The 17724-nt window shown below is 42.2% G+C and overlaps 1 protein-coding gene across 1 annotated transcript in view; it reads right to left on the bottom strand.

Annotated features, from left to right (window-relative positions):
• The window catches only part of IZUMO3 (IZUMO family member 3), a 135423-nt gene that overhangs the window by 106917 nt on the left and 10782 nt on the right, over nt 1–17724 (bottom strand). The window contains exon 2 of the mRNA XM_063435568.1: nt 11911–11979. Coding sequence (XP_063291638.1) covers nt 11911–11979 — 69 coding nt within the window. The remainder of the gene's footprint in view (nt 1–11910; nt 11980–17724) is intronic.

The following is a 17724-nucleotide window of genomic DNA, read 5'->3' as shown; positions in this document are numbered from 1 at the left end:
TTTCACTGACAGCCGCTAGAGGCGCTTCCGCACTTCTCACTGTGACTTTCACAGTGAGAAGACACCAGCGTCCATAGGAAAGCATTGAGAATGCTTTCCTATGGACTTGTTGAATGCATGCGCATTCAGCCGATGATGGGGAAAGGAGGCGGAGAGTCCCCAGCGCGAGGGAGCCGGCGGTGGAGAAAATGTAAGGGATTAACCCCTTCCTCCCCCCAGAGCCTGACGGGAGGGGGACCCTAAAAGTGGGGGGGACCTAGAGACCCTATAGTGCTAGGAAAGCGAGTATGTTTTCCTGGCACTATAGTGGTCCTTTAAGTCAGCAGAAATAATTACCCCTAAATCCCTTTGCTCAGATGTTGAGGTTAGGACTCTATCAAATATTCTGTACTCTGCCCTTGGGTTTTTACATCCAAGATGCATGTGCACATTTAATGTGCACTTATCCATAATTAAATGCCAGTTGCCACAACTCTGACCATTTTCCTAGTTTACCTAAATCATTTGCCATTTGGCTTATCCCTCCTGGAACAGCAACCCTGTTAAATATCTTAGTATCATCAGCAAAAAAGACATACCCTACCATCAAGACCTTCTGCAATATCACTAAAAAAATATTAAAGAGAATGGGTAGCCACATATTCCTACCATAAATAGGAAACAGGTAGGGTAGTTTCAATAAAGATATTATGTAGGTATGATTGTATATTCATTTATTGATAGTGCAATTTATTTTTATATGTATTTCTATACTTTTGGTATGTTTTGTCTGATATATTCTTACTTTTTGCTTTTTTCCCTCTACCAATATGCTGCCTTTTGTCTAGTATTGGCAGATTTCCCACCAAGCTTCATATAGGAGGAGGGAGTGATGTCATTCCCAGATGCTATTGCAGGCAGAATTAGAAAAGCCAGACCGAAGGGCAGAAGTGACATGCCGTGAGTGTTCTCAGCAACAATTCCGCCAAACACCGAATCACCAATGAGTTTAGGTGTTTAAATAAGGGGAGAGAATGCCCTTTTCACATGATTAATTAAAGGACCACTATAGGCACCTAGACCACTTCAGCTCAATGAAGTGGTCTGAGTGCCTGGTCCCTCTAGTTTTAACCCTGCAGCTGAAAACATAGCAATTTTAGAGAAACTGCTATGTTTCACTGAGGGTTCATCCAGCCTCTAGTGACTGTCTCACTGACAGCCGCTAGAGGCGCTTATGTGATTCTCATTGTGAAAATCACAGTGAGAAGACGCGGGACGTCCATAGGAAAGCATTGAATAATGCTTTCCTATGGGCGGTTTGAATCCAGGCACAGCTCTTGCCGTCCGGAGCTGACGTCGGCAGAGGGAGGAGAGTTCCCGAGCGCTGAGGGAACCCGGCGCTGGAGAAAGGTAAGTGGCTGAAGGGGTTTTAACCCCTTCAGCCCAGCGAGAGGCGGGCCACGAGGGTGGGGGGAACCTAATGGCCCTATCGTGCCAGGAAAACGAGTTTGTTTTCCTGGCACTATAGTGGTCCTTTAACGACCAATGAAATTAGATATTATGAAAGGGGCAAAAAAACGCCTACATGAACTATGGACTGATTGTACAAATGATGAAGGTGGCAGGGTCCTCAAAACTAGCAAGGATTGGCTGAAAAGGACACATCTGATTTGAAGGGAAGACCCAGCTTACATTTAAAAATGTTGGGTATCCTGGACCTCATTAGAGCTGACTGAGGAAGCTCTCTATTTGAGCGGCAACTAAAGGACATATTTAAGCAAGTGCAATATTGGATTTTATTTCAGCTATACTTTATATACAGCGGTTTGTTGTTTTATTGTAGTTTTAAATTTCATTAATAAATTACATACAGTGAGGGAAAAAAAGTTTTTGATCCCCTGCTGATTTTGAACGTTTGTACACTGACAATGAAATGATCAGTCTATAATTTTAATGGTAGGTGTATTTTAACAGTGAGAGGCAGAATAACAAAAAAAGGAAAAAAAAAAGAAAAACGCATGTAAAAAAAAAAAAAGAAATAAGTATTTGATCCCCTATCAATCAGCAAGATTTCTGGATCCCAGATATCTTTTATAGTTTAGGAGCACTCTCTTAAAGGGAGTGCTCCTAATCTTAGCTGGTTACCTGTATAAAAGACACCAGTCCACGGAAGCAATCAATCAATCAGATTCCAAACTCTCCACCACGGCCAAGACCAAAGAGCTGTCCACAGATGTCAGAAAATCTGTGGAGGGAGCTGAAGGTTCGAGTTGAGAAAAAGAAAGTACCCCCTTGCGGGGATAAGGTAAGTGTGTCCAGATCGTATCTCAGTAGGGGGTAACCCTTGTATTATATACAGTAGGACAGTAAAGGTAGTGTATGCCTAAGACCCAAGGTCTAGGTAACACAGGTAAGATACGGATCTCAGAAGCCTGCTAAAATTAATAATCTTTAATAAGGTATACTTAACCATGAACAAATAAAACAACAAAATGTGGATACTTAAAATAAAAAAGGTTCGAGTTGCCAAAACGTCAGCCTCCAAACCTTAATGACCTGGAGAGGATCTGCAAAGAGGAGTGGGACTAAATCCCTCCTGAGATGTGTGCAAACCTGGTGGCCAACTACAAGAAATGTCTGACCTCTGTGATTGCCAACAGGGTTTTGCCACCAAGTACTAAGTCGAAGGGGTCAAATACTTATTTCACTCATTGACATGCAAATCAATTTTTCTGGATTTTATTTTTTATTCTGTCTCTCACTGTTAAAATACACCTACAATTAAAATAATAGATGGATCATTACTTTGTCAGTGGGCAAACGTTCAAATCAGCAGGGGATTAAATACTTGTTTCCCATCACTGTATATAGCACTTATCTGTGTCCTGTGCAGTTCCAGGAACTTTGCTAAGGGTTTAAGTGCCACCCTTCCAAATTGACACAAGGCTATGTGCCTTGTGATTTCCCTGGTTTATTTTTAGGGTTGCTATATGTGTGGGATAAATATTTAATAGCTTATGTTTTGTGATCTGTAACTTTAGTGCCTGGGGGATAATTGGAATAAGCAAATATCTCTTTTGGATATGGTATTGAATCAAGGATTTCCTGTTTCTAGAAGGCTTGATCGTTACCATATCAAAAGACTTCCTATGTTAGAGGCAAGCAAGACATATGGCAGATGTGAGCTCAGACTTCCAGGACACTGCCGTGTGACTTCCCACACCCTACAGAATAGCTCTGCTGGAGTCCAAGCAATCAATTAACCCCTTTTGAAGTAATAAAATGTGTGTGTGGGGGTTTGGAAATTGTAGATTTGCTGTACCTGAGAGGGGACTGAATTCTCGCTCAGACACAGAAGGCGGAATGACCCTGTAATGTTGTGTTGGAAACCCCTTGCAGGGGGCTTTGCATAAAAGGCTGTGTGTACCAATAAAGGTTTGTCAGAGTTGTACCATTCATCTAGTCTTGACTGATGTTTGGGGAAGGGATTGCTGAACCGCTGAATTTACTTGTATGCTGTACTTTGATTCCTGGGAACGTAGGAATAGGCGCCCGAACTGCGAGCTATAATCACTAAATACCTAGCAGTTCGGGAGGAACCAAACGAACTGGGAATTGAATACCAGCATTCGTTACAGCATTAACTTGGCTCACACTAAGTTAAAAGGGTAATCCAGACGTGGACCCCATGCTCACTGTGCTTAGAGGGATATCAGCTACACCTCACTGACAAGGCCTAAAAGAAGGCAGAAACAATCGTCTCTCGTGCAGACGGAACGTGCTGGCATTTTGGATCTGGACTGCCCGTATGGGTGGGACCAGTCTGATATGCTTCAGATATGTTCTCTCAGCAATGGCACAAGTGAGCAAAAACTATTTTGAGACCTGAGGGGGATGTACCGAAGGGCAAGCTATCGAGTCTCTCTAAGCTTTTATCCATTCTGTGTTAGTGAGCACTTCTCCATTGCCAAGATAATTAATCCACCTCACAGGTGTGACATATGAAGATGCTGATTACACAGCATGATTATTGCAAAGGTGTGCCTTAGGCTGGCTTCCCCAACAACCAGTCTCCAGGAGCTGCACTGCCTCCACTCCACTGTGTGTGTGACTGCCTACCTCTGTGTGCGTGGATGTCTTCCTGTGTGTGTATGGCTATCTGCCTCTGTGTGTATGGCTGTCTGCCTCTGTGTGTGTGTGGGTGTCTGCCTGTGTGTATGTGTGTGGCTGTCTGTGTGTGACTGCCTGCCTTTGTGTGTGTGTGGCTGTCTGCCTGTGTGTGTGTGTGCGTGACTGCCTGTCTGTGTGTGTGGGTGTGTGTCTGTGTGTATGACTGTGTCTGTGTGTGGGTGTGTGTGTGTGACTGCCTGCCTGTGTGTATGACTGCCTGCCTGCCTGTGTGTGTGTGTGTGTGACTATCTGCGTGTGTGTGTGTGTCTGTCTGCCTGTCTCTGTGTGTGTGGCTGTCTTATTGGGTGTGTATGGCTGCCTGCCACTGTGTGTGTGTGTGTGTGTCTGCCTGTCTGTCTGTGTCTGCCTGTGTGTATATGTGTGACAGCTTGCCTGTGTGCGTCTTACTGTCTGCATGTAAGAATGTGTGTGGGGCTGTCTGCCTGTAATTGTGTGTGAGTGTGTGTTGCGGTCACTGGCCCGCCGAGTCTCACAGCCGTGCCCGACCGGCACGACCGCGCCGACAACACGAGCTTACCTGCTCGTCGGCGAGCCGGGAACCGCTCCCCCAGGTCTTCCGGGCTTCACGCCCATATCCAAGATGGCGCTGACCGCGTGGTCGCGTCTAGTGCTAGCCCCGCCCCTGGGACTTATACCAGCGTGTGCGTGACGTCACGACGTCAACGCACACGCACGTTTTGGGGTCGCCCTCTGACCAATCACAGCATAGAGAGGGGTATTTAAACCCCTAATTCACCCCAGTACTTTGCCCTGTCGTGGTTTCCATTTCCTGGTTTCCTGAGAGTGCTATTTTCGTGTTTCTGATTTCCTGGTATCCTGATCTTGGCTTTTCCCTGGTTATTCTGATCTCTGGTTTCCCTGACTTGGCTTGTTTAAATGGTATTGAGTATTTTCTGGCTTCCTTGACCTCGGCTTTCCCTTTGACCATTCTCTGTCTCTAGCGTATTAGTCCGGCCATTCTAAGGTCCGGTTTACGCTCTATCCTGTTATTTTCCTTTCCTTATTTTATGTATATGTTTACATAGTTTCTGCGTGCTGGACCACACTAGTAGCCGTGACAGTGTGTTTATCTGCCTGTAACTGTGAATGTGTGTTACTGCCTGTACCTGTGTGTTTCTGCCTGATACTGTGTATGTGAAAGTCTGCCTGCGACTGTGTGCATGTGGTGGATTTGACAATGTATATGTATAACCGTGTGCATCTGACTGTGGGACTATGTGCACATAACTCTGCAAAAATATACACCTGCATTCACACATAGGCCTAAATGCATATTTTTATCTGAATGAAATACCCATCACACACAGCCAATAAAACCAGTACAAATATCACATAAAACCAATATACGCATATGACACACAGTTAACACACCCATTACAAATATCACACACAGTCATCACACCTATCACATACACAAGCATTACATCATATTATAGTGAGATGTATTACAGAAGAGCTCTGGTATATAAAATGCACATTATTCTGTGTTTTATAGTTAGGAAGCTCGGTCATACACTAATAGATAAATTACTTAGAGTTGTATTGTTGTGTAGTGTATGATCTTGTCACAGAGCTCCACATTACTGGGAGTTTTATTGTTGTGGAGCTCTGTGATAAATGGAGAAGTAGCGCATTACTACAAATTTTTATTCCAAAGAGGTCAAGGTAAATAAGTATAACCCTGAGCTCCAAAGCAAAACCACTCACAGTATTATGTGACATACTTAGTCTGCTCCTCTGTAATGCAGGGGACTCTGGCACTTCTGGCCTGCACTCCTTTTGGCTGCAGACCACAAGTAGCTGTCTTTCTAGCTCGGGATAATCAGAGCGCTGCCGAGATTACCACAGGACACTGCAGCTTGCGAGACAGTTATGCATCGTCTGTACCCAGTGGAGGGGCAGACCAGATTCAGCATGCCCCACTCCCAACTAGGTAACAACAGGAAAGAAGGAATGAATATTTGTTTTTAAATCATTATTAATTTAATAAATACCCTATACAATCACTACACTCCTATACACACACTATACATGGATGACGGGGGGGAGGGGCTGTGAAGATTTTTTGCACAGGGCGCCTAAAGGTCTAAGGCCGGCCCTGCACCCCATAACACATTGATGATAATGAAACCCTTGGTGTTTTTTGTTTTTTTGTGGGCATTAGTTTCTGAAATCTATTTAAAATTATTTTAGGAATTAATATGGGTATTGTATGGAATAGAAACAAAATTTGAGGTAATAAAATCATCTTCACCGAGTTTATGCGGCCTAACCAAGAAGTTCCCACCCTTTTCCATTGTTCTACAGTTCTACAGTTTTAATAAACTGCCAAAATAAGTCTCCACCATTTTTTGTTTGAAAGTCGTCAGTTGAATACCTAAGTATGTAAGTTTATACTTTCTCCATTCAAATGGATATGCTGCAGTTAAATGTTCCTTGATTTTACTTGGTAATTGTAATGGCAAGATTTGAGTCTTGACGTTCGTTATTTTTGTAGAAGGAAACTTTTCCATATTGGTTAAGTAGTTCAAATATTGCTGGGAGTGAACTAAAAGGCTAGGTAACTAGGAGAAGTACATCATCCGCAAAGAGAGCAATTTTTGGGGGACCAGTTTACTTGATCAGGTGGGGACTATCGGTCTCCTATTATCCTGCAGAGAGCTTCTTGTTGTGGGCTAAGATCTCTTGCCGTAATCCCCTCAGACGCTGCTACCTTGTGGTTGCATTCAGCCGCTGGTCCATCAACCCTCTAGACCCCGCCTCCGGATGTGTGGTCACATCACGTCATCACGTCATTACGTCATCCCCCCGACAACACTTTCTTTACATGCTGCACACTTATTGCACTTAAAAATAAAAATAAACTCCATTCAATTATTGGGAATAATACTCTCTGACAGCACAGCTTCTCTTGTAGTATAATAATGTAAACAAATGGCACTGCCATTTTCTTTTGTTTAGAAACTCTATGCGCCCTATAGATACAAAGATCTTCTTTCTCTAATGCCGGCACTAATGTTAACCAGCAAAAAACAAATTTGAGGAAGGCTGAACTTGATGGACGCAAGTCCTTTTTCAGCTATGTAACTATGTAACTATGTAATGCCTTAAACAGGGCCTTCAAATAGTTAGGCAATTCATTATTTTGGATTCAGGTACCCCTCGCACGCGAATGTTATTGAGGCGGATCGATCCTCCAGATCTGCCACCTTTTCTTGCAAGTGCTTTAAATTTGTTTCCATATTTTTTATTTTATTCACTAACTCATTATTTACTGCACAAAGCTCCTCTGTGCGTTCTTCCAGGGCCCCTGTCCAGCCCACTAAAATCCTATAATTTTTTGCGCATAGCATCCGCAACCTCATGAAGGTCTGCTTTTAATGTAGTGCGTAGATGAGCTAGCATCCTCGTTAATTTTCTTTCAGAGACAGAAATCTCCTCAGACTGTTTTAAGGTACTATCTGATTCATATAATCTTTTGTGTTGGTTGTATACTTTTTAGACGTGCACAAGTGAAATTTTCATTTTGTACGAATGATTTCGTACTAAATAAAATTTTCATTCGTCAATCCCGCAAATGATTCATTTTCGAACGAAATTCATTAAATAAAATTAATTTTCGTCCATTAGGACGAAAACAGCACTGCGTATGCGCAAAAAAAGCAAGGATGGAGCCGGCAGCGCAACCAGCTCCCTTCTTGTAATAAATAATCATTCCTACCCCCCCTGCATTAAAACCTATGGGGTTCACTATTTCCCCCATATTAATATTAGGGAGGTTAAATCCTCCTGCATGCCCCTACTCACGGTATTCTGCGAGTAGGGGTATGTTGCCTAAACAATTTAACACTAAATATAAATCTGTATTATATTTTTGTTTATATTTCGTTTGTAGGGCTTTTGTTTACATTTTAGAAAACGAATACGAAAAAAACTGAATTTTCAGATGATATCGTATTCGTACAAAAACGAATGCACATGTCTAATGCATGCTAATACATGCTTTGGCATGGGTCTTCTAGTCGGCCCTCCACTGTATGCCATGCTACTACCCATCTAGCCTAACTACTCTTCCTACCTTTACAAATGGACTGGACCAAATACCAGTGCATCACTATTGGCCATTACACAACTCCTACATCTTGTTATGCTTATCCTTTTGTTCGTTTCATACATGCGTACCCCTCATACAGTCCTATTTCTCCAACCAGCAGCTCAGAACTGACATTGAGCACTCTGCCTTCTGCTACAATACCTCTACACTCCATACGATTACACGGCCCTCAAGGGGCAACAACTATGGAATATCGGCCCCTCATTTGGGAAATTACACATGTCAATTTCCTGATATATGAGGGTCAAAAAAAATACAACCTTTCATACTACATTCCACCATTACACTCAGCCTTGTTGGGCCCACGCAAGGCTTTTCCATAGAGTCCTCTCTCGACACACTCCCAAGAACCTATGCATTTAACATATCCAGGCCTCTTCGTTCTGTCACTATTTTAACAGTTTTAGTTTTAACCTCACCTCCACTTTGGGTCACTTGCTAGTTCTGGTATATTGCTTCATCCAGTACGCTATGGAATTTGATTACTTATTGGTTGTCTATTTCTCAGGATGTTCTTTCTCATACATACTTCAGGCCTTTTTAATGCAAGGATGCGCAGTGGGAACTCAGTCCTAGCTTCAGTACATCAGGTATTCAGCATTTGAGGTAATCTTTTCATTTTCAGTTACTCCACTTGTCTGCAATGTTATGTTTTGATATGCCTTTCTGTCACAATGCCTACTTGCGCCAAACTTGTGGCTGTTATCCTCAACTCAATCATTTGTGATTGTCCCGTCGCATTGACAGATACTTAACAGGGGTCAGGTTGTTCAGCCACCTCCTTTTATGGCCCTTCTTACACATCGAAAAGCGCTAGGAGTATATCAGTATATCACGTCTCACCAGGTATACTTCATTCCAACCATTGCATGTATGGTCAACTGAGTCACATATTATACAGTTCAATTTCCTTTGGTTAGTTGGTGTCAGATATTAAGAGTATTTTGTGTTCTGGACTCATAGCACTCACTTTACTAACCTTACCAGCAATATTACCATTGCATTTTCATGGTGTTGTCATAGTTATGGATTATGAAATCCCTAATGTGATTTCGGTTTTAGACCTCTGTACGCATTTTCTTTTGCCCATAACTTTCTATTCACTTATTCTTACCATCAACTCTGCCAATGTATGTCTAATTAATCATGCCACAGTTTGTTTCGCATTTACGTTTTTCAAGTCACCATATACGACACTACCTCCCTTCGTACAACAACCACTCACTCTACACAACTTTTTTTTTTTACAGGCCTGCCCGAAAGTCGGTTTCGGCACACAACTGACTTATGCACCACTAAAATAACTCGGCTTATTGTCCCTGACCACAAATGGAAGGCTGGGCCTATAGTTGTGGGAGGGGTTATTCCGGCCTATCAATACACAGGCTGCCCCTTCATCTGGGCTAAGACTTTCTGGTTCAGCCCATCCACAAATTTAAATCAAGCCATTTAAATTGGTGGGCCCTCTTTTTACAGGCCTACCCGAATGTCGGCTTTGACACACCACAACTGACTTATGCACCACTAACATAGCTCAGCTTATTGTCCGCAACCACAAATAAATATATACATAAAACAGTCAATAGTGAATAGAAAAAAAAGTGGCATTACTTAAGCCGTAAAGCTGATTAGAAATTAGCCAACTAAGCTATAGTCACTTGACGGAAGTGCACCAGCATACAGTCAACACTTGAGTTATATTACCAGACCTTTTATAGTACATCAAGATAATGGTGTTGACTAGGCATGTGCATGGGGAAAATTTTCGGTTCGGTTCGGCTCGGCATTCCGAAATTCAGGATTTTCGCAATTCGGGACTTCAGCAATTCGGCACTTCAAGTCTTCGGAACTTCAGCACTTCGGGACTTCGGGACTTCTATTGCAGCCACTTAGTAGATAAGTCCCTAATTCCCACGGTATTAGGGAGTTATCTACCAAAAGGCTGAAAGACCTAAATTGGTCTTTCAGCCAAATTTACTAATACTAAGTAAAAATGACTTAGTATTAGTACATTTTGTCCCTACTCGCTATACCGCGAGTAGGGGCATGTCTAGTAAACTGCTCACTGTTTAAAAAAAAAAAAAATAGGGTCCCCCCTCCCGAGCCCCACCCGTGACGCTTGAGTGGGGGCTTTTAAACTTAAGGTGGGACCTATTGCCCCCCCCCCCCGGCTCCCACCCCTGAGCGGCGGGTGGGGGCCCTAAAGTAAAATGATGGGGGGACCTATTGTCCTCCCCCCAGCCCCCACCCCTGAGCGGTGGGTGGGGGCCCTAAATACTAATAGGGGGGGACCTAATGTCCTCCCCCCTGGCCCCCACCCCTGATCGACGGGTGGGGGCCCTAAATTGGAATAAGCGATGGGTGGGGGCCCTAAATACTAATAAGGGGGGGAACCTAAGGTCCTCCCCCCTGGCCCCCACCCGCCGCTCAGGGTCCTCCCCCCCAGGTGACTAGGGATCCCCAAACCCCTAGTCACCCCCCCCCCCCCAAAAAAAAAAAATTATCCCCCTACCTAAATAAAAAAAAACACATGTAAGAAGGGTGGGGGGGGGCATTTTTATATTTGTAATATAAGTGTTGTTTTTAACAAAATTTTAATTAATATGTATGGGGGCAGTGTGTGTGTGTGTATGGGGACAGTGTGTGTGTGTATGGGGCAGTGTGTGTATGGGGGCAGTGTGTGTGGATGGGGGGCAGTGTGTGTGGATGAGGGGGAGCAATGTGTGTGTGATTATAAAAAAATTCCTTCCCTTCTTATCACACACATCGCCCCCCCCCCACACACACATACACTGCCCCCATACATATTAATTAAAATTTTGTTAAAAACAACACATATATTACAAATATAAAGAGGCCCCCCACCCTTCTTACATGTGTTTTTTTTTATTTAAATTTACAGTTCACTATCGCGAGATTTGGAGCGTTGCCATGGTAACCGCGGCAACGCTCCATGCTCGCGAGAGGAGGACCCGGAGGAGCTGAAGGTAAGAGCTCCCGGGTCCTCTCTCCTCCCTTTCCCTCCCCGCTGCCGGTTGCCAGCATAGTGCCTGCGGGCCGGGGAGGGAGATCATTGATCTCTGATCTCCCCGGTCTGCAGGCACATTGCAGGGCTGGCACTTGGACAATGCCAGTCCTGCATTAGCCGGCATGGTAGAATCTCGGTGTGGGGGGGCAATTGCCCCGTTGCCCCCCCTCCCCCCCCTGGTTCCGCCACTGAGTCTAGAGTAGCTGCTGACATTTTTCATAACATGAGAAACATTTACTAAAAAGCTAAAGTTGTTATAGCAGGACTCAAAGAGGGCTATGAAACTAGAGTTAGACACAGAGAGTTTGCGCATAATACAACAACATTGTACTGTATGTGATATATATTCATGCAAGAAATCTTAAACGTACCCAACCCTAATAACTCAAAGGAAGTCATCATTCTTTAAGAGCTCTTGAAATGTTATCAGTAGTTTGTTGCTTCAAATCAAGAATTAATTTAATACAGAAATTATTTCACAATTTTGGAAGTATGCAATACATTAGAAGATCTTCAAAGTTCTTTATTTTATCACAATATGCAATTTTATTATTTTAGCATTGATATAAAAATTTCTAGGGGCAAGTTTCTGTCTTACCTCTAAACTCTCCCATGTCTTTCAAATAATGAAAAACTAACGTTTTGAGTTTTTCAAGTCTTCCAGCATCTACACAAAAATGGAAATGATACATATTATTGGAACAGCTAGTGATTGTCTCACATGCTTATATATCGAGATTTACCAGATGCAATATAGACTTGGACAGCTCCGAAATTTTAGTTTTGTCTGAATTTATTTGGATGGAAAAAATTTTAGTTTCATCCAAATCGAATTTCATCTGTTTGCTCATTTATCTTTGGATGAAATGTGCCCATTATTTTTGTTTTGAATGTGCTGTGGCTACATCTTGCAGCCATTTTGTAGACAACTCCCTAAATTGGTATGGTTGTGAGATTGCCATATTTAAGAGTACCAAATTAAAGACCTGTTTTGTAGATAGCTCCATTTTGGTATCCTTATAGCAATCCCACACATGGATCAAGGAGTTATCTACTAAGAAGTTGAAAGACCAAAATTATGAAAAAAAAATTTACAAAATAACAAAATTACAAAAAGCCCTTCCATTTCATAATTTCTGTCTTTTGGCTTACTTTATCAATATTTAGTAAAAAAAAAAAAAAAAAAAAAAGTATTAGTATTAGTAAATAAGAGATCATGCCCCTACCTGCAGTGACTGCTCTCTGTCATAAGAAAAGACTAGCTACTGGACAGCTATTGCTTTTCAGTCTGTTGCTGCCCAGTCATTAATCAAATAAGGGGGGGGGGCATTATCAAATGAACATGGGGACTAAATTTCCCTATAGGGACTCTGAAAGTAATAGCAGGGGGATATAGGACTTGCGGGGATATTTATGGGATGATAATAGTAAACAGTTGAGAATTGCCGACTATTTCAATTCTCAGATTCCAAAGATCGTTATCGTGTAAGTGAAATGTATTCCATATAAATAAAATCACAATTTGTTATAAAAATAGATACAATTTATTGTGACAAATTAAATAATAATAATAAGTAACATGCGTGGCAATAATCAATGAATATTCAGTATAACATGAGTATGCAATACAAATGGCAATACGTTCCAATGGCTAACACAGCATAGAATCTACAACATTAGCTGTCAAGAGAAGATTTATGACGGTATTTCACAGAGAAACGAAAGTGAAACTTACACACACAGAGCTTGCAGCTTAAGGCCATAAAACTTTAGCTGACAGTTAGAATAACCCTTTCAATGCTGGTTAGACCTCCTAGGTAATTAAGATCTATTCTCATGTAATTTTAAATAAAATAAAATTTAAACCAGCTCATTAGTCATTTCCTGGAACCATCCAATAAGAGTAATCTACCATGTTTTATAAGCAGAATTTTAACTTGCCTAAACAGATATTTTATCTTATTTTAGAGCAAATCAATACACCTGGATAAATATCGCGATATGCTAACGTGATATGTCACATTAATACATAATTATTATTTTCCCATCTGCAGATTGGGATATTATAACTATATATTCTTTAGTTACCTAAGATTTCTAAATATCGAAATCTGATCGTGATTTATCCAGTCATATATAATGCTATTAGAACATTTTAATTAAATTAGATTAATTAAATGAAACCAGTATAATTACCAGTGGAGTAGATATTTTCATCAGATTAGTAGGTAGTCTCAGGAACTGAATGGATGTGTGATGGTGTGTAAGAAATTCTGAGTGCCCTGGAGTGGATATCTGTCATGGATTTCTCTGCATTGCCCCCGACTGCTCACCTCTTTGCTTCTTTGCTTCTTTTGCATTCCTCTCTCTTCCCTTTGTCTTAACTTTTTTTAAAGGGAAAGTTCACTAGGTGATAGACCAATAGAAAACTGGAGGTGTGGTTACCTTCCAGATAGCAATTTAAGTATTTGGTCTATAGAGGGCAGTCTCGTCCCACTAAACATTCCTATCCAGGAAAGAGTTAACTTTTCCTGGTGGCTATTTTGACGTCATTTACCTTATCTTTATGGTTATTTATAATTTAAGTTTTCTGTCAGTTCAAAGAGTTTCTTTGGGCTTTCTTCAGACTATGTGTCTGGCAATTCTGCTATAATTTCTAATATGACAGTTCGTAAACTAAGTATGACCTCTAACTCACAATGGGATCTTATACAATATCGAAAGTAAAATTAAATTATTTAATCTTCTCTGTCACAAATGTCTGGGTTTAGAATTGATTATATTCCATTAGCATTTAGACAGTCTGTCCATCCCCCGTTCTCATTTCTTATCAACAGGTTTGTATATACTAAGCATTCCTTAGCTTCTGGCAAAGTGGTTAGTTTTACAGAAGGGATAGAAATCTTGTGTCTTTTGTTAGTCTGAAAATAACAAAATTGAGTCTGCTCTGTTCAGAGTGACTCTGACAATATACATTTTAATTTCTATCATAGCACAAAATGTCTGCCGATATAAATACCCTGACAGACTGTTGCCTCCTCCTCCCCCCCGCACTTTGGCAATGTACAAACGTTCTCTAAATCAAAGTAATATCTACTAAGTAGTGATAAACTATAGGCAGCATTATTCTTTTAATGATTTGATTAGAAGCAGAGTAAAGAAAAGAAACCCACTAAGACTAAACTCGTAAATTTATTGCTATATTATTATGAAATATCTCCCCCCCCGAAGTACTGTTGGGGAACGACCTGGGCTGCCTGCCTTCCCAGTTAACCTCTCCACTGTGTGTTCTGTCATTTCACACACTTAGAAGCAGCACTTAGATGAAGCAACCAAGCTATATGAGCCAAGCTAATGACAACAACCCTTATATAACTCCTAAAATCACCACCCACTAGGAATGTTTAACACATGGGTAGGCCTCTGCTTATTTGCAAACAATAGCTAATTAACCAGCAATCAATAGCAAGTAACTAGCTTAATCAAATCAAATGCCTTATCAAATTACCAACAGGAAATCAAGCCTTGTACAATCAGTAACCTTTTCCTACAGATGAATCTTACCAAATTACCAACAGGAAATCAAACCTTGTACAATCAGTAACCTTTTCCTACAGATGAATCTTACCTGTAACAGTAGAAAAGAAAACTCTTAGTAAAATCTTAGACAGTTGAAGCTTCTGTAAAACTCTCCAGAATATCTCCAACCACACACTTAGAAGCAGCCATTAGATGAAGCAACCAAGCTATATTGGGCTGTTGGTAGTTTGCAGATGATGCCTCCTGCCACCCTCAAACCTACTGTTTATGCGGTCCAGGCTTGGGGTTTGACCTTGTGTGGTTGCACTAGGGTTAAGGTCGCGCCAGTGTCCCTGAGCCCCCTTGCCTCTTGCCTGTCTTGTGTTGAGTGAATTTCTTGCTGGTAACAGTGAGCTGTAGCCCGAACTAGCTGAGGTGGTGTGCGTTCCCAGCTCCCTCAACTATGATTAGGGCTATTGTTTTTAAAATAGGTAGGCTGCACCCATGGCACAAGGGCCCGGTGCATCGGAGTGGTGCTGCTGTGGGTGCAGGGAGAGGGTCGGGTTGGTGGTGGGGTGCTTTGCGCCAGGTAGGATGGCCTGAAGGGGGGTCATCCTCCACTGGGTTCTACCTTCCTTCTATCCTGGTATTCATCCACCAACCTAGCTCCACGGTTCCATCCTTACGATCCCTCACCCAGTCTCAGATCTCTGTGGATGTGTGATCAAAGAACTGTTCCAACAGCAACCCGGCTTGGCTACCCGGCACATCCGAAAAGCTTATTTTACACAAGAGTCTCTGTTACCCTTTCTTAATCCCCGGAATTTCCTCCTGTATACTTCGGGTGTGACAGTTTACCAGACCAGTAAAATGTCTTTTACTGCTCATAGTCGTGTGTAACAGAACCCCTGTTATTGCCTAGACCACAGACTGTAACATTGTACAAAACCCACTCTATTCGTTGTGGCGAAAGTAACCTCGCCACTGGTTTTTGGAGGGGCCTGTTTGCCAGCCTCCTGCCCTGCGACTATGGCCCTGGGATGTATTGCCCTTTAAGGAACTGAGTTGGGGCTTATGTACTTATATTATACTGTTACTGACCCTTTAAGAACTGTATTTGGGCATAATGGATTTTTATAATGCTGTTTCTGGCCCTTTAATTACTTTGTAGCAGTGTTGCAACTTTAAATTGGCACTTCGGATACAGCCGAAGTAGTCGAAGTGGCCGCCATTCGACAAACGAACACGTGGCAGTGGCCACCTTTGTTCATTCGAACGAGGTCAGCGCTATGTGTAGCCAAATCCATGGAACTGAAATCGGCTACACATTTCAACGAACACCGCTGACCCTTACCTTCTCCTGCATTGAGTTTTCAGCCACAGAGACTAAGTCCCGTTCGAAGAGTCAAACGCATGTTCAAATGGGACTTAGTCATTTTTTCAGTGTAAAATTGACCGACCGCACAGCCCAAATCTATGGAACCGTTTTGGGCAGGAAAATGTGCTTGCGGTCGGTCATAGAGGACTTCCAGCTAACTCTTTAACCCCTGGAGGGAATTGGTTGAATTTTGAATATGTTTGTAAGTAAAGTGTGCTGAGTTCGAATATGTAATTTTTATTGAATGTATAGTTTTAGAGTTATGAAAGTTGGGTAAAAAGTATGTTTTAAACTGTACGGATAATTGGGTTACCTCTCAGGCTAAGGGGATGGAATCTGTGGGTTGTAACCATTGTTTGATTGGCTATTGCTTGGGAGAATTGCATAAAAGCAGAGTGTGTGTCATTAAAACAGAGTTCTACTTCACCTTCAATTTGGAGTGCTGTCTCTTATTGGGGGAATCTGCTACAAGGGATTGCTATGCTCTGCATACTCCCTTGCTTTTTTCACTGCTAAGCTCTTGTAAGAGCTTGTTCCGGTCCTGCTCTCTGAAGGAGTCCACGGTGGTTATGGTGTCGGCTGGAGTGCTTTGAGCCCTCGGGAAGCGCTAGGAGCATCCTTCAACGGAGGTACCCAGTCAGGGTGCCAGGTGATCTGTTACATTCGTTACTTTTATTTTGTTGCCAGTTGCTATTTGAAAGCATACGAATGGGAAATCGAATGACACTGCTAACCCATTCGTATGAACGAATAAACTGTCGAACGAGAGACCACCCAGCCCAGTCGTGTGCCGCCAATTACACTCTTGGCTCTGTGCCAAACCGTACACATTCTAAGTGGTTCGATGGGTGGCCGTCTTTTCGTATGTACGAACACGTGGTGGCAACCATCTTGTTTTGTCGAACGGGCCCAGCGGTGTTTGGTCGACGAGTGTCTGGAACTATTTTCGGACACTCAAACTCCTGAACACCGCTGGGACTTCCAGGACCACTTAGCTTCAACCAGAAGCATTCGAACGAGGCGGCGTTCGGTGAAAGTATTACACGAACACAGAGGCACAAGACCAATAAAAACCTGACTGTTTGGTATTTTTATTATACAAAAGGAGACCGCACCAGCTAAACACATGGAACTATTCTGGGCAGGAGCCTCGTGTGCGGTTGGGCAGAGAAGGGGCGTTCGGCTATCTCCCGAACCCCTGAACAGATTTGTGTGAATTTTGAATATTGCTCGTTCTAAATATGTAATTTTTATTAAAATTGACTGTGTAGTTTTAGAGTTCAGAAATGGGTTAAAAAGTATATTTTTCGCTTGGAGATAATTGAGCTGATGCACCAATTAACTAAATTATCTCTTAAGCAGAGGGGAGGAATGTACAGTAATGAATGGGTGTGTTTAAACTTTATAACTGTAAATGATTATGTTATGTTTGAGTCCTCAGTGCCCAACAAAGTCCACGTGGGTGGTAACCTTGTGGGAAAATGTGTATAAAAGAAATGCTTGTGTGGTCATTAA

This window comes from Pelobates fuscus, chromosome 11 (genome assembly GCF_036172605.1).
Source record: "Pelobates fuscus isolate aPelFus1 chromosome 11, aPelFus1.pri, whole genome shotgun sequence".
NCBI classification, from domain to species: domain Eukaryota; kingdom Metazoa; phylum Chordata; class Amphibia; order Anura; family Pelobatidae; genus Pelobates; species Pelobates fuscus.
This window is presented reverse-complemented; position numbering and strand designations above follow the sequence as displayed.